This window comes from Dendropsophus ebraccatus, chromosome 3 (genome assembly GCF_027789765.1).
Source record: "Dendropsophus ebraccatus isolate aDenEbr1 chromosome 3, aDenEbr1.pat, whole genome shotgun sequence".
NCBI lineage: Eukaryota > Metazoa > Chordata > Amphibia > Anura > Hylidae > Dendropsophus > Dendropsophus ebraccatus.
This window is the reverse complement of record NC_091456.1, coordinates 80,298,097-80,325,793: the sequence shown is the minus strand read 5'-3', so window position 1 is coordinate 80,325,793 and position 27,697 is coordinate 80,298,097. Positions and strand designations below refer to the sequence as shown.

The window sequence follows — 27,697 nt, the reverse complement described above, 5'->3', positions numbered from 1 at the left end:
TATTCGCACCATGGAATCCAATGGCGATTCTACATGGCCCTCTCTCTGCGCTGCCCAGATCCCTAAAATTGTCAGTGGTACTTAGGGATACAGTCCTTGCCTGGAAACAGATCCGTCTGGCGTACAAAAGACCCTTTAGGTGCTCTAAACATTTTCCACTGTGGAATGTACCTGATTTCCCTCCGGGAGCAAATAGCCGTCTTTTAGCCACCTGGAAGGACAGAGGGGTGCAAACCTTAGGTGACCTACTTCACCCAACGGAACGTAGATGGCTCACTCTGCCCGAACTGTCCGCTAAATTTAATGTCCCACTCATAGACTTCCTCTCATTCCAACAGATCAAATCATATTTCCACTCTAGACTGACGGACATGGGCTCTGAAGCCCCGCCAAACGATTTTGACCAGTTACTACTTCACCCCCCTAACAACTCCATATCTAGCTTATATAGAAAACTTTTTCCTTACTTAACCCAGAACTCCAAATCCCCATTTGGGAAATATTGGAATCAGATCCTAAACAACCCGCATATGTCTAAACATATCATAGTGGGACTACGAACTTTTAACAAGCGAATTGTGAATGAGAAATGGAGGGAGCTTCAGCTCAAGCTCATACATAACGCTATCTATGCCTTTCAATTCCCCCCCTCCGTCCTACTCCCTGATCGCAAACCAGCTTGTCCCAAATGCTCAACCCCCAAGACGGATCTCTTTCACGGCATCTGGACCTGCCCACGCCTAGAAGCCTATTGGAAAGACGTGTCCTCTCTTATACAGGAGCTAACCCCTCAATCCCATACACTTACTCCGGTAGAGGCCCTTTTCCACATAGGAATGACTGGGGAAGGCGACGAAACTTCTTATATTAACCTGCCCCACTTCGCTCATGATATTCTAATTGTAGCTAAGAGATGCATAATGTTGGAGTGGATACGACCATCCCCTCCGACGTTGACGCAAGTGACCACGCACTTACGAGAACTACTCTATGTGGAGCGCAAGCTGGCTATGAGATCAAAGGAAATGCTCACGGGCCCTCTTTTCAGAAAATGGAGGCCTTTTATCACCAAATACATCCCTACTATTGAACTGCCTTTGCTAATCAGCCCTTTCACTCAGTCAACTTGGTACCTAACGGAAGACCTGAAAGGGACCCTGGGTATCCTCAAAACTCAGACTCCCACAGCCCCTAACACACCTTCTCTGACTTCCGCCCCCGCCTGATGGGATACTGACCCGTGCATTTGCTTTGGTCTCGCTTAGCTGCTGTTTGATACCCCCCAAACAAAACAAAACACACAAAACAAAATTTTTTTTTTGTGAAGATTTTTACTCTGCTATGGATACTGCGGTTCTTGCCCCAGATACCAGGACACAGGAACCCGTTTTGATACTGTTTCTGTTTTTGTTCTTGTTATTTACTTAATGTAGTTTTTTAAATGTCAGGTTACGTGATATACTCGTCTTCACCTGGGAATTAACAGGTTGCCGAATTATCGCCTCATGATTCTCATCCACAACACATATTCAGGCGAATCCAACAAACTGTTGCAATATTAGTCTTACCTGAAACTGTAACCCTCTTCTCCGTCACTGGATGCTGCCCGCCCTTTATACCTAACGGACACATGGGCCTGATCTAGGGCTGGGCGATATTGGCCTAAATCAATATCGCGGTTTATCGCATATGTAGCTGCGGTAACGATAATTGGACGATAACTATGACACGCCCCCTTTGTAAGCCACACCCCTTTTACAGGCCACACCCACTCGGCCGTGCCAAACTGGGGATAGTTTGTTTCAATAAAGTTAAAAAAAGTACAGTAACTCAATGAGCAGCAACCCAAGCTAGGTACACACTACAGGACATGTATATACAGGTATACAGCTATGTGCACACTACAGGACGTGTATATACAGGTATACAGCTATGTGCACACTACAGGACGTGTATATACAGGTATATAGCTATGTACTATAGGTACCCAGAGTATATATGATGGGTATATAGTATATACAGGTGACAGTACAGGGACGTACATTATAGGGGGCTGTAGATGGCACTGCACTGACACGCTGTAAAGATATCGATCTATCGTTCGTGACAGACGCACATCCAAGGCTGAAGTAGAGGGTGCTGAACACAGAAAGGCCTTTGGCAGGGGGTCCCAAAATACAAAGCAGCAAGAGTCCGCAGCACACCAGCATATAGTGAAGAGATAAGCATGCTTGAAAATGATTCTGGAGTGAATTGAAACGTCGTATCCTGCACCTTATTTGATGGAATGAACCACTCTTCACTACATGCTGGTGTGCTGCGGACTCTTGCTGCTTTATCTATATCTATCTATTCTCTATCTATCTATCTATCTCCTATCTATCTATCTATCTATCTTCTATCTATCTATCTATCATCTATTTCCTATCTATCTATCTATCTATCTATCTATCTATCTATCTATCTATCTATCTATCTATCATCTATCTCCTATCTATCTATGTATCTATCTATCTATCTATCTATCTATCTATCTATCTATCTCCTATCTTCTATCTATCTATCTCCTATATCTCCTATCTATCTATCTCCTATATCTCCTATCTATCTATCTATCTATCTATCTATCTCCTATCTATCTATCTATCTCCTATCTATCTATCTATCTATCTATCTATCTATCTATCTATCTATCTATCTATCTATCTATCTATCTCCTATCTATCTATCTATCTATCTATCTCCTATCTCCTATCTATCTATCTCCTATCTATCTATCTTCTCTACGGGGAGGTGGGCAGGGGTGTACGGGGGGGGGGGGGGGGGGGGGGGGAGGGGTGTATGGGTACACAGGGGAGCGGGCAGAGGTGGATGGGTACACAGGGGGGCCGGCAGGGGTGGATGGGTACACAGTGGGGCAGCAGGGGTGGATGGGTACACAGGGGGGCCGGCAGGGGTGGATGGGTACACAGGGGGTCCGGCAAGGGTGGATGGGTACACAGGGGAGCGGGCAGGGGTGTATGGGTACACAGGTGGGCGGGTAGGGGTGGATGGGTACACAGGTGGGCCCGCAGGGGTGGATGGGTACACAGGGGGGCGGGCAGGGGTGGATGGGTACACAGGGGGGCGGGCAGGGGTGGATGGGTACACAGGGGGGGGGGCAGGGGTGGCTGGGTACACAGGGGGGCGGGCAGGGGTGGCTGGGTACACAGGGGAGCGGGCAGGGGTGTATGGGTACACAGGGGGCGGGCAGGGGTGGCTGGGTACACAGGGGGGCGGGCAGGGGTGGATGGGTACACAGGGGGGCGGGCAGGGGTGGATGGGTACACAGGGGGGCGGGCAGGGGTGGCTGGGTACACAGGGGGGCGGGCAGGGGTGGCTGGGTACACAGGGGGGCGGGCAGGGGTGGATGGGTACACAGGGGGGCGGGCAGGGGTGGCTGGGTACACAGGGAGCTGCATGCATATGCTCCTCCACCTTGAGATCTGACCGGCGTCCCTGCACACACATGACATTAATGTGCAGCGCTCGCAGGGAGGAGGGGGGGGGACCGGCACCAGTCCTGTCCGAGCGCCCTTCTCCTCCGGCCGGCGAGCGCTGCACATGTTAATGTCCTGTGTGTGCAGGGACGCCGGACAGGACAGGATCACTCAGGAACATTCTCCCCTGGACCCTGCTGCTCCTCCACTTCCCGCGCGCACACCGGCGTCCCTGCACACACAGGACATTAACGTGCAGCGCTCGCCGGCCGGAGGAGAAGGGCGCTCGGACAGGACTGGTGCCGCTCCCCCAACTCCCCCTCCCGGCGAGCGCTGCACGTTAATGTCCTGTGTGTGCAGGGACGCCGGACGGGACAGGGGGAGGGCGGGCGCTCACACTGGACGGGTGCCGGGGGCGGGCATTCTCACCTGGGCCCTGCTGCTCCTCCACCTCCCGCTCTGATTCCGGCGTCCCTGCACATAACGTGCAGCGCTCACGCCGCCGCGACTGCGTGCAGAAGCTCTTTTGGAAACACAAAAATACCGCAGATACCGTCCTGGCTCAGTTGAGGTCGGTTAACCGACGCCAGTGACGGTATCGGTATTTTTGCGGTATACCGCCCAGCCCTAGCCTGATCCTTTCCATGGGAGGTCCTATGCAGACCCAATGCATAATGCCTAAGCATATACCTTCTTAGATTAAACGTTCCCGCTCCCCTGCTGTTTTCCCCCCTTTTATGATTTCAGTTGCGTACCTGACAGTCTTTTGTACCTGCTGATCTGTATTTTCCTTTTGCTGTATTACAAAACTGAATAAATTGTTTATTAAAAAAAAAAAAAAAAAAAAATGAACAGACACCTCAAGGTGTTGTCATCTCACAAGCTATAACTTCCAGCATACCCTGAGAGCTTCATAAGTGTAAGGCATTCTGAGAGTTGTAGTTGTTATTTAATGAAGCTGTGGTGTCTCTTCTCACTGGTTCCTTCTGTAGGTGTCCCCCAGTATCAGCCCTCCCAGGAGTCCAGGACACATGTTCCATATAGGGGCACTCTGCAGTGTGTGTCCCACCCAGACCTCGCACCTCACTCTACAGTGATTGATAGCGGCCCCCCCATTAATAGGAGGTGGGGGGGGGCGCTTTTCTCAGAGTCGCCCTGTTGCCAAAATGGCCTAGAAACTGCCCTGATAGATAGACAGACAGACAGGCAGCTGCATGGGTGTGTGTTATCCATGGTAGAGAATGCGCAGTGTGAATAGGGGCATGGTTACAAAAAAGGGGGCTGGTGTTGCTAGATAGGGAAGACAGTCGTAGTAATAGGCATTAGATATGCAGTGAAAAGAGAGATGGACATACAGAGATAGATAGATGGATAAATAGATAGTCCACTGAGAAATACTCCGCAGCACACTTGTTGCAGTGAAAAAAATCTTGAACGTTTATTCCCTAATTAGTGCAAAAATACAAAACGACATATGGCAAGACGCGACGTTTCGATGGCCTCTGCCATCATCCTCAAGGCAGAGGCCATCGAAAAGTCGCGTCTTGCCATATGTCATTTTGTATTTTTGCACTAATTATGGAATAAACGTTCAAGATTTTTTTCACTACAACAAGTGTGCTGCGGAGTATTTCTCAGTGGACTAACTACTTCAATCCGTGGTCTGGATTTTCCGCTGGCACCTGATACTATTTACAGCGGTTGTGCTGCTCTATATACGATTGTTCTAGATAGATAGATAGACAGACAGACAGGCAGATGCATGGGTGTATGTTATCCATGGTAGAGAATGCGCAGTGTGAATAGGGGCATGGTTACAAAAAAGGGGGCTGGTGTTGCTAGGTAGGGAAGACAGTTGTAGTAATAGGCATTAGATATGCAGTGAGAAGAGAGAGCTGCCCGCCTCTAAAACGTAATGAAGCGTGACCACCGTGCGTTGTCTGGTGTGGCTTGCCTAAGAAATAAAGCCCCTGCTGGGTGCGTGGCTGCACCCCCAAATATGTTACCCAAGAAATAAACCCCCTGCTGGGTGCTTGGCTGCGTCCCCAAATATGTTATAAAAAAAATAATAAACCCCCTGCTGGGTGCGTAGCTGCGCCCCAAAATATGTTACCCAAGTAATAACCCCCCTGCAGGGTGAGTGCATAGGATGATGTTATCAAGGCTGTGATGACATATACAGCTGCATACATAGGCAAGCAGCTTAGTTGCAGCCAGTCAGGCAACCAGGTAGGTAGCATAGGTAGGTATCTGGCAAGGAAAATGCTGGTAGGTGCAGTTCAAACCGTTTCATTTCGATATTTTGGGGGCCATTCTATGCCTCTGCATAACACTAACATTGTGAGAAGTTACCATTGTTTTTTTTAAAAAACAGTTAGTTACTAATTTGGAGCTATCTATATGGATAGACATACAGACAGAGATAGATAGATAGACAGGCAGCTGCATGCAGTGGCGTAGCTATAGGGGTCGCAGCGGTCGCCATGGCAACCGGGCCCATAGCTAAGGGGGCCCGTTGACCCCTCCCTCTTACCACCTTCACTACTACTACTTTTTTTCAGGCAGCACAGAGGACACCCTCCCTCCCAGGCCCCCATGCTTCCTAAGTAGATGCTGGGGCTGGGGGCCAGAGCCAGACTGAAAGCTGCTGCTGTCTCAGCTGGCAAAACAATGCACTGACTGTGTGCAGCAGCGAGTGCTGTCGGCCCGACCCCATTACATGCTGGAGGAGGAGGAGGAGGAAGGAGATCTGCTGTACATGACCTTATTGTGGCTGCCAGTCCCAGGAGGATCAGTGTGGAGACGAGGAGACAGCACACAGGGGGTTACTGGGCAGTCCTGTCCCCTGCAGGAGGAAGCTCCGCCCACACACTGCCCTGCAACATACAGGAGAGGAGGACTATGTAAGCACCTCAGTGTACAGCAGTTTATGTATATGTGTCCCTGTATGGGTATATATGTGTCCCTGTATGTGTACATGTATGTGTGTGAGTGTGTGTCTCTGGTATATATGTGCTTGACTATATGTGCCTGTGAATATGTAATTGTATGTGTCTCTCTATGCACTTTCATGTCTGCATGTCTTTATGGGAATGTATGTATGTACCTTTATGTAAAGCATGTGTTTGTATGAGTATATATGTTCCTGTCTGTATGTATGCATGTGATTGTATGGGGGAGATTCATCAAACATGGTGTAAAGTGAAACTGGCTCAGTTGCCCCTAGCAACCAGATTCCACCTTTCATTCCTCACAGACTCTTTGGGAAATGAAAGATGGAATCTGATTGGTTGCTAGGGGCAACTGAGCCAGTTTCACTTTACCCCATGTTTGATAAATCTCCTCCTATGTGTGTATGTCACTGCATGTATGTGCTTAAGTGTAGAGCATATGTGTGTGTGTCTCTGCATGGGTATGTGTGTGCCTGGTATATGTATCCCTATGGATGTATGTGCCTGGGTATATACAGTGTGTGTGTATACAGTGTATATATATATATATATATATATATATATATAAAAACAGAAGGTGCCGCAGCCACCCACAGGTGCGAGGGCTTACCGTATATACTCCTCGCAGCGTACACACAGTAAACACCTGCTCTGTAGATATTTAATATCTACAGAGCAGGTGTTTACCGTGTGTACTCTTGGAGGAGTATATACGGTAAGCCCTTGCAACTGTGGGTTGCTGCTGCACCTTCTGTTTTTTTTGTCTGTACTTAAGCCACGAGCAGCGTGCAACCTGCAGTGTAAATAGAGTCATAGATGTGCGGCCAATTTTTTCCTTTTTTTTCTATATATAATATACACACACACATATAGGCTAGGTACACGCAACGGCTGTCGGGCTGCACTCAGTCCGTTCCTGCAGCCTCCGTATCGGCTGCAGGCGCGTTCTTTTTTCTCAATTGATTTGCGGACACTGCGGATGCTGATCAGTGAACAGCGTCAGGAAATAATTGACAGGCACATTATTCTAACGCCCGTTCTAAAGACCATATCTCCGCAAATACGGCCATTGTTATGAAATACGGCCGTCTTCTTTACGTAGTGTGAACATTGCCATATACTGTATGAGCCTGAATGTATATGTGTATTTGTGTACAGTATATGTGTGTCTGTATATATATAATATATATATATATATATATATATATATATATATATGACACCGTGTACGGTCAACTTTTCATAGAGCTAAATGTCACGCGCCCAGAGAAAAAAACTCATTTTTTTCTCCAGTATAAAGCTCCTGTTGCAGCCGCTGCAGGAGCTTTATACATTGCTCCAGGGAACCATATCAGCCCAATTGAGCTGATTGGTTCCATTTTAAAGCATAAAACCCACTTTATAAAGGCCAATAATACTGTACAAGGGACAAACCCAATCACCAAATTCTGACCACATATTACCACCGTCTAATTATTTCATACCACCATAGCATAGAAGTGATTTCTATGCTATGGTGGTATGAAATAATTAGACGGTGGTAATAATGGTTGCCATGCTTGGCTTTTTTGGCATTTTCCATTTGACAAGTTCGCTCTATGTATGAAAAGCTAACCATACACAGTGTCATATATATACATATATATACAGACACACATATACACACACAGTATGTGCCACGGCTGCTGCAGGGGCTTTATACAGCGCTCCTGGGATCCATGTCAGCCCATTTGGGCTGATTGGTTCCCCTTAAGGGGCCGTTTACAGAGAGCAGAAGAGGCGGCATTCCAAGCTGCGCCTGTGCCGAGGATGCCACTTGAAATTCTACCTGTCACACTGATCCAATGGGATTTCTCATGTGCGTCCACTCTCCTCTCAAAGAATTCTTTGAGCGGAAAACGAAGGCAAAAGAAAAAAAGAAATCCCATTGAATCAGTAGGACAGCCTCTATCTGTGCCTGATTGGGTGGGATGGGGCCCAACAGTGGCGTAGCTTCCATAGAGGCAGGGAAGGCGGTTGCTATGGGGCCCGTGGAGGGAGGGGGCTCAAGAAAGATTAGAGCCTCCTGTGTCCTTTTGCTTAACCCTTTATTTACTGCAGTGTGTAAGTGATCCAGTGTTCTCTTACATGCTGCAACGCAAAAAAGGGTTAACAATTAGCTCTCTGCCTCACTACCCTGATAACCTCTGACCTCTGTTCTCTGAGCTCCTGCAGAGGTCAGGGGTTATCAGTGCAGGAGTAGTGAATGAGAGAAAGCTAATTGTCTTCTGTACTAACCCTTTGTTTGTGTTGCAGCATGTAAGAGAACACTGGGTCACTTACACACTGCAGTAAATAAAGGGTTAAGCAAAAGGTAGTCTGCTCCTGCACCTATGTATATAACCACAAGGCTCCTAATACAGCTGTTATAGTTATATACAGTGCATGGACAGAACAAGTTTTTTGCTATGAGGCCCTATGAATCCTAGCTACGCCCCTGTAAGCAGCTTAGTTGCAACCAGGCAGGCAACCAGGTAGGTAGCTAACAAGGAAAATGCAGGTAGGTGCAGTTCAAACCGTTTAATTTCGATATTTTGGGGGCTAATCTATGCCTCTGCATAACACTAACATTGTGAGAAGTTACCATCATTTAAAAAAAAAATAGTTTTGTTACTAACGTCTAGCTATCTATATGGCTACGCACCCAGCAGGGGGTTTCTGTCTTGGGTAACATATTGCAGGGTGCAGTTACGCACCCAGCAGGGGGTATATTTTTTTGGGTAACATATTTGGGGGCGCAGCCACTCACCCAGTAGGGGGTTTATTTCTTGGTCAAGCCACACCAGACAACGCACAGCGGGCACGCTTCATGTCCTTTTGGAGGCGGGCAGCCCTCTCTAATCACTGCATATCTAATGCCTATTACTGTGCCTCACTCCCCTACCTAGCAACACCAGCCCCCTTTTTTGTAACAAAGCCCCTATTCACACTGCGCATTCTCTACCATGGATAACATACACCCATGCAGCTGCCTGTCTGTCTATCTATATCTATCTATCTAGCTGTATGTCCATCCATATAGACAGCTCCAAATTAGTAACTATTTTTATAAATCCGATGGTAACTTCTCACATTGTTAGCGTTATGCAGAGGCATAGATTGGCCCCCAAAATATCAAAATCAAACAGTTTGAACTGCACCTAACTGCATTTTCCTTGCCAGCTACCTACCTATGCTACCTGAAAAAACAGAAATTTCGGTCTCCAGCTTCTTAAAAAATTATCCAAGCTTTATTTTGACATAATCATCTAAAATCCAATAGTTAAAAACACGCGTGTTTTTAACTATTGGATTTTAGATGATGATGTCAAAATAAAGCTTGGATAATTTTTTAAGAAGCTGGAGACCGAAATGTCTGTTTTTTCAGCTATACATACAGGACACGGCCCGCAATACAGGTCTCGCGTGCTTCATTTCAGGAGAGCCAGCGATACGAACACTACTGAGAAATGGTGAGCCGACACAATTGTCTTTGTTTCTAGTTTTTCAGTACCTATGCTACCTACCTGGCTGCCTGCCTGGCTGCAACTAAGCTGCTTGCCTATGTATGCAGCTGTATATGTCATCACAGCCTTGAGGACATCATCAATGTTTCCCTGGCAGGTTAGTTGTAAACAACCTTGGTTTCCACAGCAACAGAGAAAGGACAGTGCTGTATAGCAAGGGCATTGGAAATGCCCAGCTTCCTATTTACACACCCTGCAGAGGGTTTATTTCTTGGGTAACATATTTGGCGGCGCAGCTACTTGCCCAGCAGGGGGATTATGTCTTTGGTAACATATTTGGCGGCGCAGCTACGCACCCAGCAGGGGGTTTATTTCTTGGATAACATATTTGGGGCGTAGCTACGCACCCAGCAGGGGGTTTATTTCTTGGATAACATATTTGGGGCGTAGCTACGCACTCAGCAGGGGGTGTATGTTTTTGGTTAACATATTTGGGGGCGCAACCACCACCCAGCAGGGGGTTTATTTCTTGGGCTAGCCACACCAGACAACGCATGGTGGGCACCCTTCATTTCCTTTTGGAGGCTGGCAGCTCTCTCTTACTGCATATCTAATGCCTATTACTGCGACTGTCTTCCCTATCTAGCAACGCCAGCCCCCTTTTTTTGTAACCACGCCCCTATTCACACTGCGCATTCTCTACCATGGATAAAATATAACCATGCAGCTGCCTGTCTATGTATCTATCTATCTATCTATCTCTGTCTGTATGTCCAACCATATAGATAGCTACAAATTATTAACTATTTTTATAAAAACGATGGTAACTTCTCACAATGTTAGCGTTATGCAGAGGCATAGATTAGCCCCCAAAATATCGAAATTAAACGGTTTCAACTGCACCTACCTTCATTTTCCTTGCCAGCTTCCTACCTATGCTACCTACCTGGTTGCCTGCCTGGCTGCAACTAAGCTGCTTGCCTATGTATGCAGCTTTATATATCATCACAGCCTTGATGACATCATCAATGTTTCCCTGGCAGGCTAGTTGTAAACAACCTTGGTTGCCACGGCAACAGAGACAGGACAGTGCTGTATGGCAAGGGCATTGGAAATGCCCAGCTTCCTATGCACGCACCCAGCAGGGGGTTTATTTCTTGAGTAACATATTTGGGGGCGCAGCCACACACCCAGCAGGGGGTTTATTTCTTGGGTAACATATTTGGGGTAGCAGCCACGCACCCAGCAGGGGGTTTATTTCCTGGGCAAGCCACACCAGACAACGCACGGTGGGCATGCTTCATTTCCTTTTGGAGGCGGGCAGCTTTATCTTCTCACTGCATATTTAATGCCTATTCCTGCATCTGTCTCCGCTACCTAGCAACACCAGACCCCTTTTTTGTAACAACATCCCTATTCACACTGCGCATTCTCTACCATGTATAACATACACCAGGGGTGTAACTAGGATTCATGGGGCCCCATAGCTAAAAAAATGTATGGTGCCCATAAATGTATGGTGCCCATGCAACATGCTCACCTGTCCCAGTGATATGGTGCTTTTCCCCCTTTTGGCAGCTACCTACCTATACTACCTACCTAGTTGCCTGACTGGCTGCAACTAAGCTGCTTGCCTATGTATGCAACTGTATATGTCATCACAGCCTTGATGACATCATCAATTTTTCCCTGGCAGGCTAGTTGTAAACAACCTTGGTTGCCACGGCAACATGCATTTCTTGCATGTTAGGGACCCTAGTGCACATGGCTGACTTTATGTTAGGTTGTCTTTCCCTTGACCCTCACAGTTTCGAGTAACAATGAGAATTGAAGGAGGAGGAGACGGAGAGGAGATACCAAGAATCTTCATGTTGAGCTTCTTTCCCCGGGTGGACAGTTGAATTCAGGTGAAATCCAGGCTTTGTTCATTTTCAGCTGACAGGCGGGTGCGCTTATCAGTGATGATGGCACCAGGTGCACTGAAGACCCGCTCTGACAACACGCTAGCGGCAGGGCAGCACAGCTCCTCCAAGGCGTAAAGCGCCAGTTCGGGCCACATATCCGTTTTTGCAACCCAGTAGTTGTATGTAGCAGAGTGATCGGGAATGACATTGGTATGGTCAGCAAGGTACTCCCTTACCATCTTTCTAAAGGCCTTCCCTCTACTCTGTCTAGACTGGGGACGGTTAACATAGTCTTGCTGGGGTGCCATGAATCTGTCAAAGGCCTTGGAGAGTGTTCCCCTGCCCCTTGACAAGCTGCCTGCTCCACCCCTGCTCTCCCCCGCTCTTTGGACCACAGAACTACGTCCTTTGGCGCTAGTGGGGTCAGATGGGAAGTACATTTTCAGCTTCTGCACCAGGGCCTATTGATATTGATTCACTCTCATACTGCGTTCCTCGGCAGGAATGAGAGTGGAAAAGTTCTGTTTGTACTGAGGGTCCAGGAGGGTGAACACCCGGTAATCGGTGTTGCCAAAAAATATTTTTACCCGAGGGTCACGGGAAAGACAGCCTAACAAAGTCAGCCATGTGCACCAGGGTCTCAACACGCAAGAACTCCCTCCTCAATAGGCTCAATTTCCTCTTCCTCCTCCTCCACCAATTCCTCCTCTTCAGGCCATACACGTTCAACAACTAAGGATTGAGCATTGGTACCCTCTTCAGTCGCGGCAGAAGTCTGCTCCTCTTCCTCCTCTTCTTCATCCTCCTCATCCTCTACTTCGTGGTGAAAAACTGACATCAGGGTGGTCTGGCTATCTAGCGGCGGTTGTTCTTCCCCCATGTCCTGAGACGAAGCAAAGTCTCAGACTTCAGGCTGAGCAGGGAGGTTTGAAGCAGACACAGCAGCGGGATGGTGAGGCTGATGTTGGCAGTATCGCCCCTGACAATCTGTGTTGACTCCTCAAAGAGGCCCAGTACCTGACAGATAGTAGACATCCACGTCCACTCCTCATTGTAGATTTGAGGTAGCTGACTGACACGACTTCCGCTTCTCACCGAGGTTGACATCTGGCATTCCACAATGGCTCTGCGTTGCTGGTAAACCCTGGCTACCATCTGGAAGGTGGAATTCCACAGCGTGAGCACGTCCCACAGCAGTCTGTGAGCCGGCAGTTGCAAGCGCCTTTGCACTGTCCTAAGGGTGGCAGCATCCGCTGTTGATCTGCGGACAGGTGCACCGCACCTTGGTGAGCAAGTCTGCCAAATTGGGATAGGTCTTAAGGAACCGCTGCACCTCTAGGTTGAACACGTGGGCCAGGCATGGTACATGTGTGAGGCTGCCGAGTTGCAGAGCCGCCACCAGGTTCCGCCTGTGCAGTGTTTAGCACTCATATGCCTGCGCGTGCTGGTAGTGGTTAGGCTGGTAGTGGTGGCTCCCCTGCCGATCCTTGTGTGGCACATGCTGCACACTACAGTCCGTCGGTCATCCGCACTTTTCTTTAAAAAACCTCCAGACTTGGTAACATCTAGGCCTGGCCACGGGAGTTTGACTCTGTGAAACAGTTGCTGATCTACTCACTCTGCCCCTTCTTCTCCCTCTGCCCACCCCTCTTCTTCTTCCAACCGATCCTGCGGGTGAAGCACTGTCTTCACTAGGCTATTCCACCCAGCTCGGGTCAGTCACCTCGTCCTCATCCACCAGCTTTTCCTCCAATTCCTCACTCTGTTCCCCACTTTGAGTTACATCCATGACAACAACCTCACTGTCTGACAACCGGCTCTCATCGTCATCATCAGACATCTCTTCCAACCCCGCTTGCAAGTCCCCACTCTCAACACCCACTGACTGCGTGAGCTGCATAGTTTGGGCATCGGGACAGATCGACTGCTCTGGTTGCTCAAACTCAGGGAAGGGTCCAGAAAAGAGTTCCTGGGAGCATGGTGGAGGTGATGGATCTGAATCCCTTCTTTCCCTGGAGGGGCTAGGCTGTGGGGAAGGTGGCTGAGCTGCTGGAGCAAGGGTTCCACTCCCTTGGGTATCGTGGGTGGACTGCGTGGAAGACTGGGTGGTGGATAAGTTACTGGACACATTATCCGCTATCCACGTGATCACGTGTTCACGTTTCGTTTCCATAGTGGTGTACCCTGAGACCCCGCAAGTTGCGAGAAGAAGCTAGGGAGTGAACGTCTGTGGTGGGCCACTGCTCCCTCATCAGCAGGTGCTGCTGTGTCACCCTGCCCTGAACCACCGTCTCTGGTGATGGCTGCACCTATACACACTCTGTGACACCCCCTTTACACTGTGCAAGCAGTAGTGAACTTAGATATGCCTTTCGTAAGAAATACAGAAATCAGAAAATATAGTATAGGGCCCACTAGTTTTTAGGGGGCTGTGGGATACAATCTGTTGGTGGCTGCACCTATACACACTCTGTGACACCCCCTTTACACTGAACAAGCAGTAGTGAACTTAGAAGTGCCTTGCGTAAGAAATACAGAAATCCGAAAATATAGTAGAGGTCTCAATAAATTAGTACTGAGCACTTCTTAGGGGTCTGTATGCAACACCTAATGTCCCCTTTCTGCCAGCAGCCAATCACCACAGTGTACTGCTGAAATCGTGGTAGCTGCACTGCAAGTCCCAGTCAGCAGTTTGTAGTAATACAATTTAAAAACGATTTAAAGCCCTTACAAGGGTTGTTTTGCTAGTATTCCCTGCCTGCTGGAATGCTAATTCCCTCCCTAAAGCTCTCAGTGACCAGCAGCAGCTCTGTCTCCATTCTCTTCCAGCATGCATGTGAGCTGAGCCTCGGTGGCCAAGATTTTTATATGGCAGGGTCATCTGATCTGGGCAACCAATCGCTGCTATAGACATGTATGGGTTTCTGTGATCACAGGATGTATCAAAGAGTGTCCTGCATGTTTATTTTCTGAGAAAAAGCGGGTACCATCGAGTACCCTAATACTCGAACGAGTACCAAGCTCGGACGAGCATGTTCGCTCATCACTATATGCTACCTCTGTTTTAATGGTTCACTGTGTGATCACTGCTATGATGTCAGGCTAAATTTTGGGGTGGTTCATATGCTACCTCTGTTTTAATGGTTCCCTGTGTTCTCACCGCCATGCTTTGTCAGGCTAAGTTTTTGGGTGGTTCATATGCTACCTCTGTTTTAATGGTTCCCTGTGTTCTCACTGCCATGATGTATCTGGCTAAATTTTGAGGTGGTTCATATGCTACCTCTGTTTTAATGGTTCACTGTGTGCTTACTGCTATGCTGTTGCCCAGAATTTGGCGTAATGGTGCGATTAGTCAGCCTCAGAGGCATAAATGTATGCTGCCCCTGCTGTTTCCTGTCCATTTCCGTGGTGTTTCCATAATTTTTTGAGGTTGACAGATTTTCACACAGCCTTCCCTGTGCCGAGCTTGGGTCCCCTTAAAAAATGCTTGAGTTTCCCATTGACTTTAATGGGGTTCGTTACTCGAAACGAGAACCAGAGTATATCGGGAAATATTCGTCTCGAGTAACAAGCACCCGAGCATTTTAGTACTCGCTCATCACTAGTTAAATCGTCTCTTAAACAGGCTTACCATTCCCATTGTCAGCCCTTTCAATTGTCTTCAGGTTCCTCTGCGGAGGATCTCTCAGGTTCTTACACTGATAATGAAGAAATAGAAAAGAATGGTGATATGTAACTCTTCGGTAAGGATAAAATGCTTAAGAAAATTTCTGCTGTTAAACACACCTTGGACACAGAGACAGATGTTTTAGGGCATTCTAAAAGACAGCAGTTATTCTGGTTTGCCCCTAGTAAGAACAAGACTCTTCCTTCACATTCAATCATTAAAGAGGTAGTTCATCAAGATTTTTTTTTCTTTCAAATCAACTGGTGCCAGAAAGTACCAGAGATTTGTAATTTACTTCTATCAAAAAATGTCAAGTCTTCAGGTACTTATCAGCTGCTGTATGTCCTGCAGTAAGTGGTGTATTCTCTCCAGTCTGACAGAGTGCTCTCTGCTGCCACCTCTGTCCATGTCAGGAACTGTCCAGAGCAGTAGCAAATCCCCACATAAAACATCTCCTGCTCTGGACAGTTCCTGACATTAACAGAGGTGGCAGCAGAGACCATATGTCCTGCAGGACATACAGCAGCTGATAAGTACTGGAAGACTGGAGATATTTAAATAGAAGTAAAATTACAGATCTATATAACTTTCTGAAACCAGTTGAAAGAAAAAGATTTTTGCTGGATAACCCCTTTAAGAAATGGCTTAAAGGACTGGACTAAACCTGAAAGAAGATTTGATTAGGGAGCTAAATGTAGGTCGATTTAGCTTGGAACCCGAATACTATAAAGAATGGGACCAGTTCCCTAGGGTTGATCTATCTGCAGCATGCTTATCGAAAAGTCTGTTTTCCCTGCAGATGTTTCCTCCCTTCTTCCAGACCCTATGGAACGCAAGGTGGATACAATACTAAAACGGACTTTCACAACAGCAGCTGCTGCGGCTAAGGTGGCTTCCACTACAATCCCGGTTGCCAAAGCACTGCGGGTCTGGTTGAGCCAACTATCGGAGGATTTTCAAGGCAAAGTAAGTTCAGAGGAGCTCCTTTAAGATGTTTCTATGAATAACCCCTTGGCGACCCTGGACGTACCTGTACGTCCAGAGCCGCCTCCATGTGTTCAGAGCGGGGCCGTGCGGCTCTGAACCGCTGTGGTCCCGGGTGCCGCTCGTAGCCCGGGACCGCGGCTATTAGCAGCACGGTCCGATCGCCGTGCCCGCTAATAAAGTAATCGGATGCAGCTGTCAAAGTTGACAGCTACATCCGCTTACTTGATGCAGCCGTTCTCTGGTGTCTAGAGGGGGGGATCGCTCCTCCGGGACGTTGTCGAGCGATCCACACATCTTACCCCATCCGGGGTCAGCGCCGTAATGCCGGTGATCCCGGCTCGGCACTTGATTGCTTCCGGCTGCAGCAGCTGGAAGCAATCAATGTGCCTATCTCATCGATCTATGCTGCATATCTATGCAGCATAGATCTGTATGAGAGATCAGAGTGCTTATACTAGAAGTCCCCCAGGGGGGCTTCTAGTATAAGTGTAAAAGTAAAAATAAAAGTGTTGGTATAAATAAAAAAAAACCTCCCCTAATAAAAGTTTTAATCACCCCCCTTTTCCCATGTTATAAATAAAAATAAATAAATAAACATGTTTGGTATCGCCGCGTGCTTAATCGCCCAAACTATTAATTAATCACATTCCTGATCTCGCATGGTAAATGGCATAAGCTTGACCTTAGTGCTTGACCTTAGTGCTTGAGATGCTTGAGAGAAGTAAGAGAGGTAGTTGTAGCAGTGCTTGTAGAGCGAAGAGTAGAGCACAGGAGAGGAGTTTGCCAGAGAAGCCCTAACCCAGTGTAGCTGTGTACTCTGCCTGAATTTTTAGTAAATACTGTATATCTTGAGTAAGGTCATACTGGTATAATGTATAGACACTGTCTGACAGCCTTCTGCCCTCTGGTAGTGTAGAACCCGTCCCAGCAGGGTAGTACGAGCCCCAGCCGTGGTTATCTGGGTGTAGCTAGGTGTTCAAGTCGTCCTGGTTACCTGCCCTGCTTTGTCCTACTGCGGCTAGTTTCTATCTTGTTCAGGATACTGCCCTGCTCTTTTAAGAAGCGTTCCTGATGTGGGTCAGGGTGTGCATATTAGATATAGTGGTAGAAAACTGTCGGTCTCTAACTGCATCTGTTCACACTCGTGGCTAGACTCAACTCAACTGAACTGCGAACTTCCTCCTACACAGCGCTAACTAACTACTCCTACAGGCGGAAGTGTGTGTAGAGAGTCAGAATAGGCTGATATAGAGAGAGAGAGCACCTCCTATTGATCAGCATGAAACACATGGTATAACAACAACATTAACCCAAGACCTTCCTCAGTTGTGCCATACAATACATATAAGTAAGAAAAAAAACTGACACCAAGTGGGGAAACCAGTAATACCTCATCGACCGCTTAACCTGAGAGAAAGCTTGTTGACAGGTGCAAAGAACACTAACAGTGGGATACCACATATAGAATCTACCCATCTGCTATCCCCCTTCCCCTCATCCACCTCCTTCTTGGTTCAACTTGATAGACAAGTTGATAGACATACTAACTATGTAACAATGTGGAGTAAAATGGAAAATTTGAAAAAAAATCGCCAAAAATTTTTTAAAAAATTTTAACATAAAAACTTGATTTAAATAATAGATAATTTCTGATTAAATGTAAGATCAGGCAGCAGTGCAGGGACAATCAAGCACCTCTGTAACATGGAACATAGCAAAAAAAACTCATGTGATGTGAGTGTACCCATAAATAAATACAGTGGTACCTTGGATTATGAGCATAATTCATTCCGGGACTGTGCTTGTAATCCAAATCCACTCTTAACCCCTTAACGACAAAGGGCGTATAGGTACGCCCTATTGCCGGTAAGGGCGTTCAGAGCGGGGCCGCGCGGCAACCCCGCTCTGAACCGCGGCGGTCCCGGGTGCCGCGTGTAGCCCGGGACCGTAGGTATTAGCGGGCACGGTCCGATCGCCGTGCCCGCTAATACAGTAATCAGATGCAGCTGTCAAACATGACAGCTGCATCCGATTACCGGATCCAGCATCTCCCTGGTGTCTAGTGGCGGAGATCGCTCCTCCGGGATGTTATCCCGGAGAAGCGATCTCCGTTTCTGAAGCCGGCCGGGGATCGCTCCAAGATGGCGCCGTCCCCGGCTCGGCACTCGTTTGTTTCCGGCTGCAGCAGCCGAAAGCAAACAAGTGCCGATCTCATGGATCTCTGCAGCATATCTATGCTGCAGAGATCTCAATGAGAGATCAAAGTGTATATACTAGAAGTCCCCTAGGGGGGCTTCTAGTATATGTGTAAAAAAAATAAGAAAAGTGTTGTTGTGAATAAAAAGCCCCCTCCCCTAATAAAAGTCTGAATCACCCCCCTTTTCCTAGGTTATAAATAAAAGTAAATAAATAAATAAACAAACATGTTTGCTATCGCCGCGTGCGTAATCGCCCGAACTATTAATTAATCACATTTCTGATCTCGTACGGTAAACGGCATAAGCGCAGAAAAATCCCAAAGTGCAAAATTGCGCATTTTTGGTCGCATCAAATCCAGAAAAATTGTAATAAAAAGCGATCAAAAAGTCGTATATGCGCAATCAAGGTACCGATAGAAAGAACACATCATGGCGCAAAGAATGACAGCTGACACAGCCCCATAGACCAAAGGATAAAAGCGCTATAAGCCTGGGAATGGAGCTGTTTTAAGTGACGTATATTTGTTGACAATGGGTTGAATTTTTTACAGGCCATCCGATACAATATAAGTTATACATGATACATATCGTTTTAATCGTAACGACTTGAGGAACGTGCATAACAAGTCAGTTTTACCCCAGGGCGAATGGCGTAAAAACACATTTCCCCCAAATAAACAAAATGCGTTTTTTTTTTTTTCAATTTCACCACACTTTGAATTTTTTTCTGGTTTCGCAGTGTACTTTATGCAAAAATTCAGCCTGTCATTGCAAAGTACAATTAGTGATGCAAAAAATAAGGGCTCATGTGGGTTTCTAGGTGGAAAAATGCAACTGCTATGGCCTTTTATGCACAAGGAGGAAAAAACGAAAACGCAATCGAATTGGCTCTGTCCTTAAGGGGTTAAACCAAAGCAAATTTTCCCGTAAGAAATCATAGAAATGCAGATAATTGGTTTCACACCCCAAAAATAATGATTTTTTATTCTGAATAACATGTAAAACAAATGAAACAAACATTTATAAACAGCAGAATATGTGATATTATAAGTTACTGTACAGTAATGGAGAGGATGGGAAACACAAGGGCTGACAGAGACTGCAGGGAGCATGAAGGAATGAGCAGGGCAGATGCGAGCACAGTATATCAGCGCTCTCTGTCCGGGGAGAGAGGGGTTACAGCTATGAAGAGATTACCTCCACAGTCCTGTCCCCTGATGCAAGCCCCATCCTGAAGTGGATCTGCTATGATTTGGAAGATGAGGGAGACTTCCTGGGTCAGAGTACAGGGCTGTAGACCACACTATGCAGATCATGCCCCTCCCCCACTCGCGCTCCCACCCAGTACAGGGAGCTCTTACACCAAATCAATGCTCTTAAACCAAGTCACAATTTTAAAAAACTATGAGCTCTTAAACCAAAACGCTCTTAAACCAAGTTACTCTTAAACCAAGGTACCACTGTACTATCATGCATTTACACATATGTCCACTAGATGGAGATCAAGTTGAATAATATACACAATGGAATGATTCCTTGGAAGTAAATTGATTTTCCAGCTGAGCACATCCGACTTTCTCGTCCTTACCATCCAATAGTCAGTCCTAAGGGAGAAATTACAGCAGCAACAGCAAGAACAGCATCACATCTGGTTGTGTATCGCAGGCACAGCACCATTTCTAAAGAGCTCCCCTGAGACCATTAAGTAAATACCTAGAACTTGGATGTAATAATCTACTCTGCTATGAAAGGCTTCAAATCATTTCTTTTTTTGTTGCAGCTCATTGGGAGTTTAATGGTAGGTTCATATTTTATGCCTAAACTTTATTTGCTGTATATAGACTATAATATTTATACACACCTATGTACAGTTAAATTCATCCAGGCAAGCAGAAAATATGGTGGTGTATTATGTGAAACTAATATTTATTAATATTACTGTTAATTTTATTGTTAATACTTATTATTATATCTCATTGTATTATAAATTGTAAAGTGCTGTGGAATCTGTTTGTGCTATATAAATAAAAATTATTATGTTTATTTATTTTTTATTTTATTTTTATTTTTTCATTTTTTAAGATTTTTCACCTTTTGATTCTGCTTACTATGGACTGGCTACTTGCACAGTTGTATTTATTGTTTGTACTTTTAAGCTGTTTACAGCACTTTGCGTCATTAAAATATAGATTTGGTGAACTAGCAGTTTACTGACAAATAACAAAAATAACTTTATTTCATATAAATTGTAACTATTTTCCCAAGCTTTTTTGTCATGATTATTGCCACAAATCACCTTGTAATACTCCAAAGCTAGCAATAAAGACTACTATGTCTGCAAATATTGGATTCTTGTTACATTTCCTAAGCAGATTTAGCTACATTTGTAAAATACTGAGTAACATTTTACTTTAAAATTAAAGTTGTTGTTTTTTGTTGCTACAATAGGTTATAATTTGTGATATAACTCAAGCATGGCATGACCTGGACAATACAGAATATGACTGCTGGCCACTGGAAAAGCCTGATGAAGTTAATATGATCGACTGCGGAGGTAGTTACTATAGAGAGATAGTAACTTTAGGAAGACAGTGACATTAAAGGGAATCTGCCATCTGCCTTAAATGAGAGCAGAATAAATTAGTGACAGAAATGCTGAACAGATAGGTGTATTACTTACATCATTTTGTTTAACCATTCTCATAATATGCAGGAGAATTGGATTCTTGCCACATAATGGAGAGGACTACTTACTGTCCATGTTATACAGGATATCTCTGAATCAGCTGCACAGAACAATGAACATCATTCTGTTCAGCTTCTCTGTCACTAGTTTATACTACTTATATAAGACAGCATAAACCTACTGACATAGTCTCTTTAAAGGGAACCTGTCACCTGGCATTGCGGCGCAGAGCCAGCCCGACCCCCTCGGTGGAGCCACGGATACTTACCCTTTGCTGCAAGTCCCACTCCTGGAACCAGTCCTGGGACGGAGATCTCTCCGTCGGCAGCCGTGCGCACGCGCTTCAGACATGAGTCTGACTCCCCATAGAGAATGACGGCTCCAGTCATTCTCTATGGGCATCGGACTCATCTCAGGTAATTAGCATACAGCGCGCGCTCAGCTTCCGGCGCCGATATCTCCTGTTTTTAATAATACTTCTCCAAAACCGTAGAAAAAAAAGAACACCAGCATCAGAAAGATGAGGTATGCAACTGCAAGGGGATAACAGTAGATTTGTTTGCACTAACTGATAGTTCCTCTTTTATATGTTGGAGATAGGAAAAATGCAAAAAGTGTAAAGACTTGATTGACCCTGACAAGGTCAAAATTAGAAGGGAAAATGACTGTCCGGTAACAACTTTAAAATGTCAGGTCTTATTGTGTTTTCCCAGTATACGGTGGTCAGTACCTACCAAAGTGATTAAGAAAATTGTGAATTAGTGACATTAGTGAGTCATGTGCCAACAGTGATGCATTTGGGAAACAACAGCTAGCAAGTCTGGTCAAATTTCAAAAGCTGTTAGAACACCAAATGCATCACAGTATGGAGCTTAGTCCCCACACAAGTCAGAGAGTCCATGCTGACCATTGTGCAGTATCAAAAGCAGCCTTGTGAGTATTTAAACCAGACCATATTGCTATTAAAAAGGGCAACCTTGTTTGATGAATATTGCAGTGGCAAGTCTTTCAAACAGCAGGCCTGAAGTGTCTGCATCCTACCAGAGTGTATCATGGGGGATCATCATTAGTAGACATGAGCAAACTTGTCGAAAATTCCGATTCGCACAAACCCAAACAATCAATATTTAAATTCTGCTGCCTGAAGATGGTAGATGTCTTAGGGCCCTATTCCACCGGACGATTATTGTTCGCAAAACCGTTAACGATTAACAATCTCAAACGACTGCTATTGCGAAAGACCTGAAAACGTTCACTCATTTCCATGGAACGATAATCGCTACTTAAGATCGTATTTGCGATCGTTTTTCCTTCGATATTTCTTCGCTATTGCGCTCGTATCTACTGCAAACGACCGAACGACGTCTTATTCAATGTGAACGATTTGCGAACCAGCAACGATAAAAATAGGGCCCGGTCTTATAAAGCAATCAACGATTTCTCGTTCGGTCGTTAATCGTTAACTGCATTTCAACTGAACGATTATCGTTTAGATTCGAACGATTTAACAATAATCTGAAAGATAATCGTCCTGTGGAATAGGGCCCTTAGGTTGTGTCTATGTTTTTCAGGCAGTGCTAAGGCTGCATCCACCTTCTCATCATTTGGGTGTGTGTGAACTTTCGCCAAGTTCCCTCATCTCTAGTCATTAGTATTTAATTACATCCAGATCCTGGCTGCTGTAATAGTAATAAACCACTATACTGTGTAGACCCCCTTCCCCCATACCTCACATTAGTGCTTATAGTCCTTATAGTCTTGACATCTTTGACAGAGGTTGTTAACATTTTTTCATACCTTACCAAGTGACTGCTACCTGGATTAATATTCTGCCTTTCTTCTCTTGCTTAGTATTTGTCATACAGTGACATATCTGTACCCTTCCTAATACTTCCTTTAGGTCTGGAGATGGCATGGGTACTCCGTCCTCCTACAAAAGTGTATACTGGTGAACCTTTTGATGTTATCTACTCTGTGTCAGCATCTGATGACTTTTATATGTATGCGGTGACCAATGGGATTCTATCATACAGGTAGACATCTTCATTATATGTATCTAGATTTCCCTTAGTATTATGTAATATTTGAGGGGTTTTACCTTTTGAACCTTTCACTAATAAATATTTGTTTAATAATACCAAATATTTAGGATTTCTTATGTGACACACACTCTATAAAACACACTTTTCACTGCTGTTTAGATAAAATGTATATGTTGATTTAGGTTTGGTGTCCACATAATTTAAAGGAATAGTTAAATGAAGTACTATTTTACATGGCAGAGAAATACAGTTAAACTGTCTATTTTAATGGGTAAAGCAAGCAAGCAGCAAAAAAAATGTTGGCAAGTAAAACTGAGTTAGTATTATGAAATATTTCATGTTAATTTGGTCCCAGCTGCCCTAGACTACGTGGATGGATCATTCTAGTTTAGTATGAAAATGTGGACTCTCACTCAATAGTAAATGTATATTCACATGACTATGTTTATGCAGAGATGGCTATATTTTTTTGTAAATTACTGAATACTAAATAGAGAATAAATTAAAATTAGATGATGCTTGTAAAAGTAAATGTCTGCATGATGACTATAACTGCAGAAGCCGTAATATAAAGACTTTTAGTACATACAGTATATTTGTTTGCAAAACATTTGGTGGTATTCCTTAGGAGGCATACACTTTGTTGCAGTGTTCTGCTGTGCACCAGATATAGAAGCCCTGCACCTCCATAGTACAGGGCTGTGGTCACACTAAAAGGGTATTCCTCTCAAACATAACCTTTGATATGTTGCTGCCCATAGTCAGACAAACAATTAATTCGATGCTTATTATCTATTCAGTCTCTTTCCCCCAGTTCTCAGCTGGTCTGCTGAAAACACATAAATCTGAGTGTGAGCTTTTCTCTCTGTCCCCCCTCCTCCCACCTCCCTTCTGAGACAGCTGATGTAAACAAGTCCCTGACTGGCTTTATCTGCAACACTGTAGCCTCTTTGGAATGTTGGGAGGGATAATCACAGTGAGTTCATCAGCAAATTGACAGCAGAATAACTCTCCCAGCATTACAAAGAAGCTACAATGTTGAAGATAAACCCAGTCAGGGACTTGTTTACATCAGCTGTCTCAAAAGGGAGGGAGGAGGAAGAGACAGAGAAAAAGGCTTATTGTTAGCACCAGGTATGGCAAGGGCAGTCAGACATATATAGACAGACAGTGAGCCCTGGCTGTTTCCACCCTCTGTCCCTGCCTATTTGCCTCAGTCAGCCCTAGGCGGCTGCAGACAACAACGAAGGCAGTCCCTGCACTAGTGTAAGTGGAACACAGAACACAGACAGACAAACAAACACTATAAAGCGTAGTAAACAGTCCGGGTCAGTAACGGCGGGCAACAAAGGTACAAAAAACAGATGCATTCGGATTGTCAAGGGTCAGGCAATACAGGCAAGGCAGGCGGCGAAACTGAGAAGTCAGGAAACAAGCGCAGGGTCAGAAAACAGGCAAAAGGTTAGAGTACTATAAGTCACAGCAAGATAGCCTAGGAAGGAACACTAATGAAGGCCGTAGGCCAAAACACGTCCTCTTTTTTGTACCTGCTTGAATCACTTTAATAAAAGAAGCATAACCTAATTGTGAGTGCCGGGATTTATCTACTCTATTGCCTGGGATTCCTTCCTACCACGAGCACCACTCACTGGACAGAGTGCTGTTTTCTGCTAAACCTTTATACTTTTTAAGTCCCCCTAGGAGACTAGTACCTGAAGTCATTAGATTGCATACACTGGTCGATGCATTATATTGATCAGTGTTATCTGCTATCTTCTAAAAAAAGCCTGTCTGAAGCGGACTTTGGCTATGTTCACAATAATAGAGAAAAGGTGGCTGATTTTCATATTTGAAAAAACGTCCATTTTGTCCAGATTTAACTGACTGCAATGGCAATAGATTGAAGTCAATGTAAAGACTGATGTCCAATGCACACAATGCATTGAATATTGGACGTATTTACCACAGACGTTAAAATAATGAACATGATCATTATTTTCGGACGTCTTTTGCAAACATTGGACGTTTTTTATTAGTTGTTCACACCCGTTTTTTTTTTTTTTTTTTCCACCGTTCTTTCTCAGTTTTTCCAATTAAATTCAATGGACTTTTCAATTAAGCTACACCCAAAGAGCAATTAGTAACCCAAACTAAAATAATGTACAAACACCAGTCATTGTACTAAGGGGAGGCCAGACAGCTAAATTTAAGACTCAAAATAACGGATGTCATTTTAAATGAAGCTGAAAAAACGTTGTGTGAACATAGCCTTTACCAGAATTTCGAAAATCAAACTTTACCGAGGTAAGCAGTATACCTCCAGGTGTTATTCTACGTTTACACGGAACGATAATTCATCCGATCATACGTTTAACGATTTCGAAGTAACAATTTTTTTTATAACTATCAGCGTTTAGATGGAACAATATATTGTACGGAAAAATCGTTTTGCGATTGTTTTGCGATCGCTTAAGCCTATCTCGCACACAAGTAAAATCGGTGAACAACTGTTTACACGGAACGATATGCAAATTTTTTGCGAACGACAATTTAAGAACATGTTCAAAGATCAAAATGAACGATTTCTCGCTCGTCGTTTGATCGATCACTGCATTTACACGTACGATTATCGTTCGAATTCGATCGTTATCATGCAAATTCGCACGATAATCGTTCCATGTAAACGCAGCATTAGGCAATTCAATCAGGACCCCGCATAGTAACATTGGGGGGTCCCAAACAGTAAGTGGCAGGAGCTGTTCCTGTTACTTACACACAAATGTCACAGCCGGTCATCACCATATATGAAGTGAGCTTAGCTCCTGAACTTGTTTCATAGAGCCCCTGAAGATAATGGCGTAAATGCATGACATACATTTAACTCATCCATTGTTAAGGGGTCAAAATCAAAGGGGGGGGGGGGGGGGGCGAAGATCTTCAATAAAATCATATGAAAGCGGTCTGACAAGTTTAAATGCATATTTCTATAGATACTACTCACTTCCCCTTTGAAACATGCCCATCTGTAACCTCAATATTAACCCCTTAAGGATGCAGTCAATTTTTATCCCTCAGAACAAAGCCCAATATTTCAAATTTGACCTGTCTTACTCTATCTGGGTGTAACTTTGGGATGTTGTAACATATCCAAGTGATTTTAAGAACGGGTTGATGCGTGTCTGACTGGACAGGAAGAAGGGTTCTAAGTGCCCCTGTATGAATAAACAGTCTTCACCATTTATGTGCACTGCAGCTCATTTTAAACTGTATGGGCCTCATTTACTAACAATGCGTAAATTTTATGCCATTATGCTGTCAGTTGTGTCTTTTTTTTTTTTTTTTTTTGTCAAATTCATTTATGTGGCACACGCCCTTAGTAAATCTGCAAGCTTTTTTCACAGGACAAAACTAAAACTAAACAATTTTGCCACACTAGAAGTGGCTGTTTTTTAGGGGGGAAAAAACTGTCAAAAAATAACAGGTTTGCTTAAAGGGGTTATCCACTTAAGAGCTTAAATGAAATGCTAGCTGGTCTTACTCACCAAGTCCCCCTGAGTATTTTTAACCGTCTCCTGTCTTTCTAGCTTCTGCGATTCCTTAGTTACAAGTTTTTTCTAAAAGCGGATCTATATCCAAGACAGTGCCGGTTGGGAAACTATATTTCCCATCATGCATCTCCTTGATTCATCCATTTGCGTACTCCCCCTTAGCTTTCTTTCCTACCCACTGTTGTCATTAATATTGCACAGTAAACACAGGACAGGATTTTGCATCACATGACCCCACTATATATTCCATACTAACTGATGATGTAGAAGAGCTCACAAGTGCATGGTGTAGCGATGTGCTGCATAACACGCATCTGTTTACCAGGGGGTGGGGGGTGTAGTGTAGGTTTAGATCTCTGCTTACTGACTGTGAGTGAAAACATTCTAGTTCCATCCAGACTATAAGAACACGCTAACAATCAGAGATAGAACTATAACTTTTCATATTACAGAAACCTATGCTAAGGGACAGCAGCACATTCACTAGCAGTGAACAGGTGCATGGAGGTGATCCAGATAATGTCAATAGACAGCTAACCCAGCCCCCAGAGAGGAGACAACATGTCCTGTGTCTACAAAGGGATGGGGGAAGAGGGGGCTCAGTGTTGTCAGTGGATACAGAGAAGATTGTTTTAGACATCCAGAGCACATTAATATGAGAAAAAAACGGGGATCAAGTTTTGTCGAGTTGTGTTGCACCCCTTTAGAAAATGTGACAAAGAAAAACTGACATAGAAAAAGGGCCAAAAA

General features: G+C 44.9%; 1 protein-coding gene across 3 annotated transcripts in view; it reads left to right on the top strand.

Moving 5' to 3' along the window:
• Positions 1-6,052: 6,052 nt before the first annotated feature.
• Positions 6,053-27,697, top strand: part of LOC138785775 (atrial natriuretic peptide receptor 2-like) — a 94,805-nt gene continuing 73,160 nt past the window's right edge. The window contains exons 1-5 of one of the 3 annotated variants that reach the window (XM_069962088.1): positions 6,053-6,382; positions 16,286-16,452; positions 20,452-20,469; positions 21,120-21,225; positions 23,258-23,390. In XM_069962088.1, coding sequence (XP_069818189.1) covers positions 6,199-6,382; positions 16,286-16,452; positions 20,452-20,469; positions 21,120-21,225; positions 23,258-23,390 — 608 coding nt within the window. In that variant the 5' untranslated portion in view covers positions 6,053-6,198. Of the gene's footprint in view, positions 6,383-16,285; positions 16,453-20,451; positions 20,470-21,119; positions 21,226-21,694; positions 21,774-23,257; positions 23,391-27,697 lie in introns of those variants that run through there. The other 2 variants (XM_069962089.1, XM_069962090.1) reach the window with 2 other exon arrangements.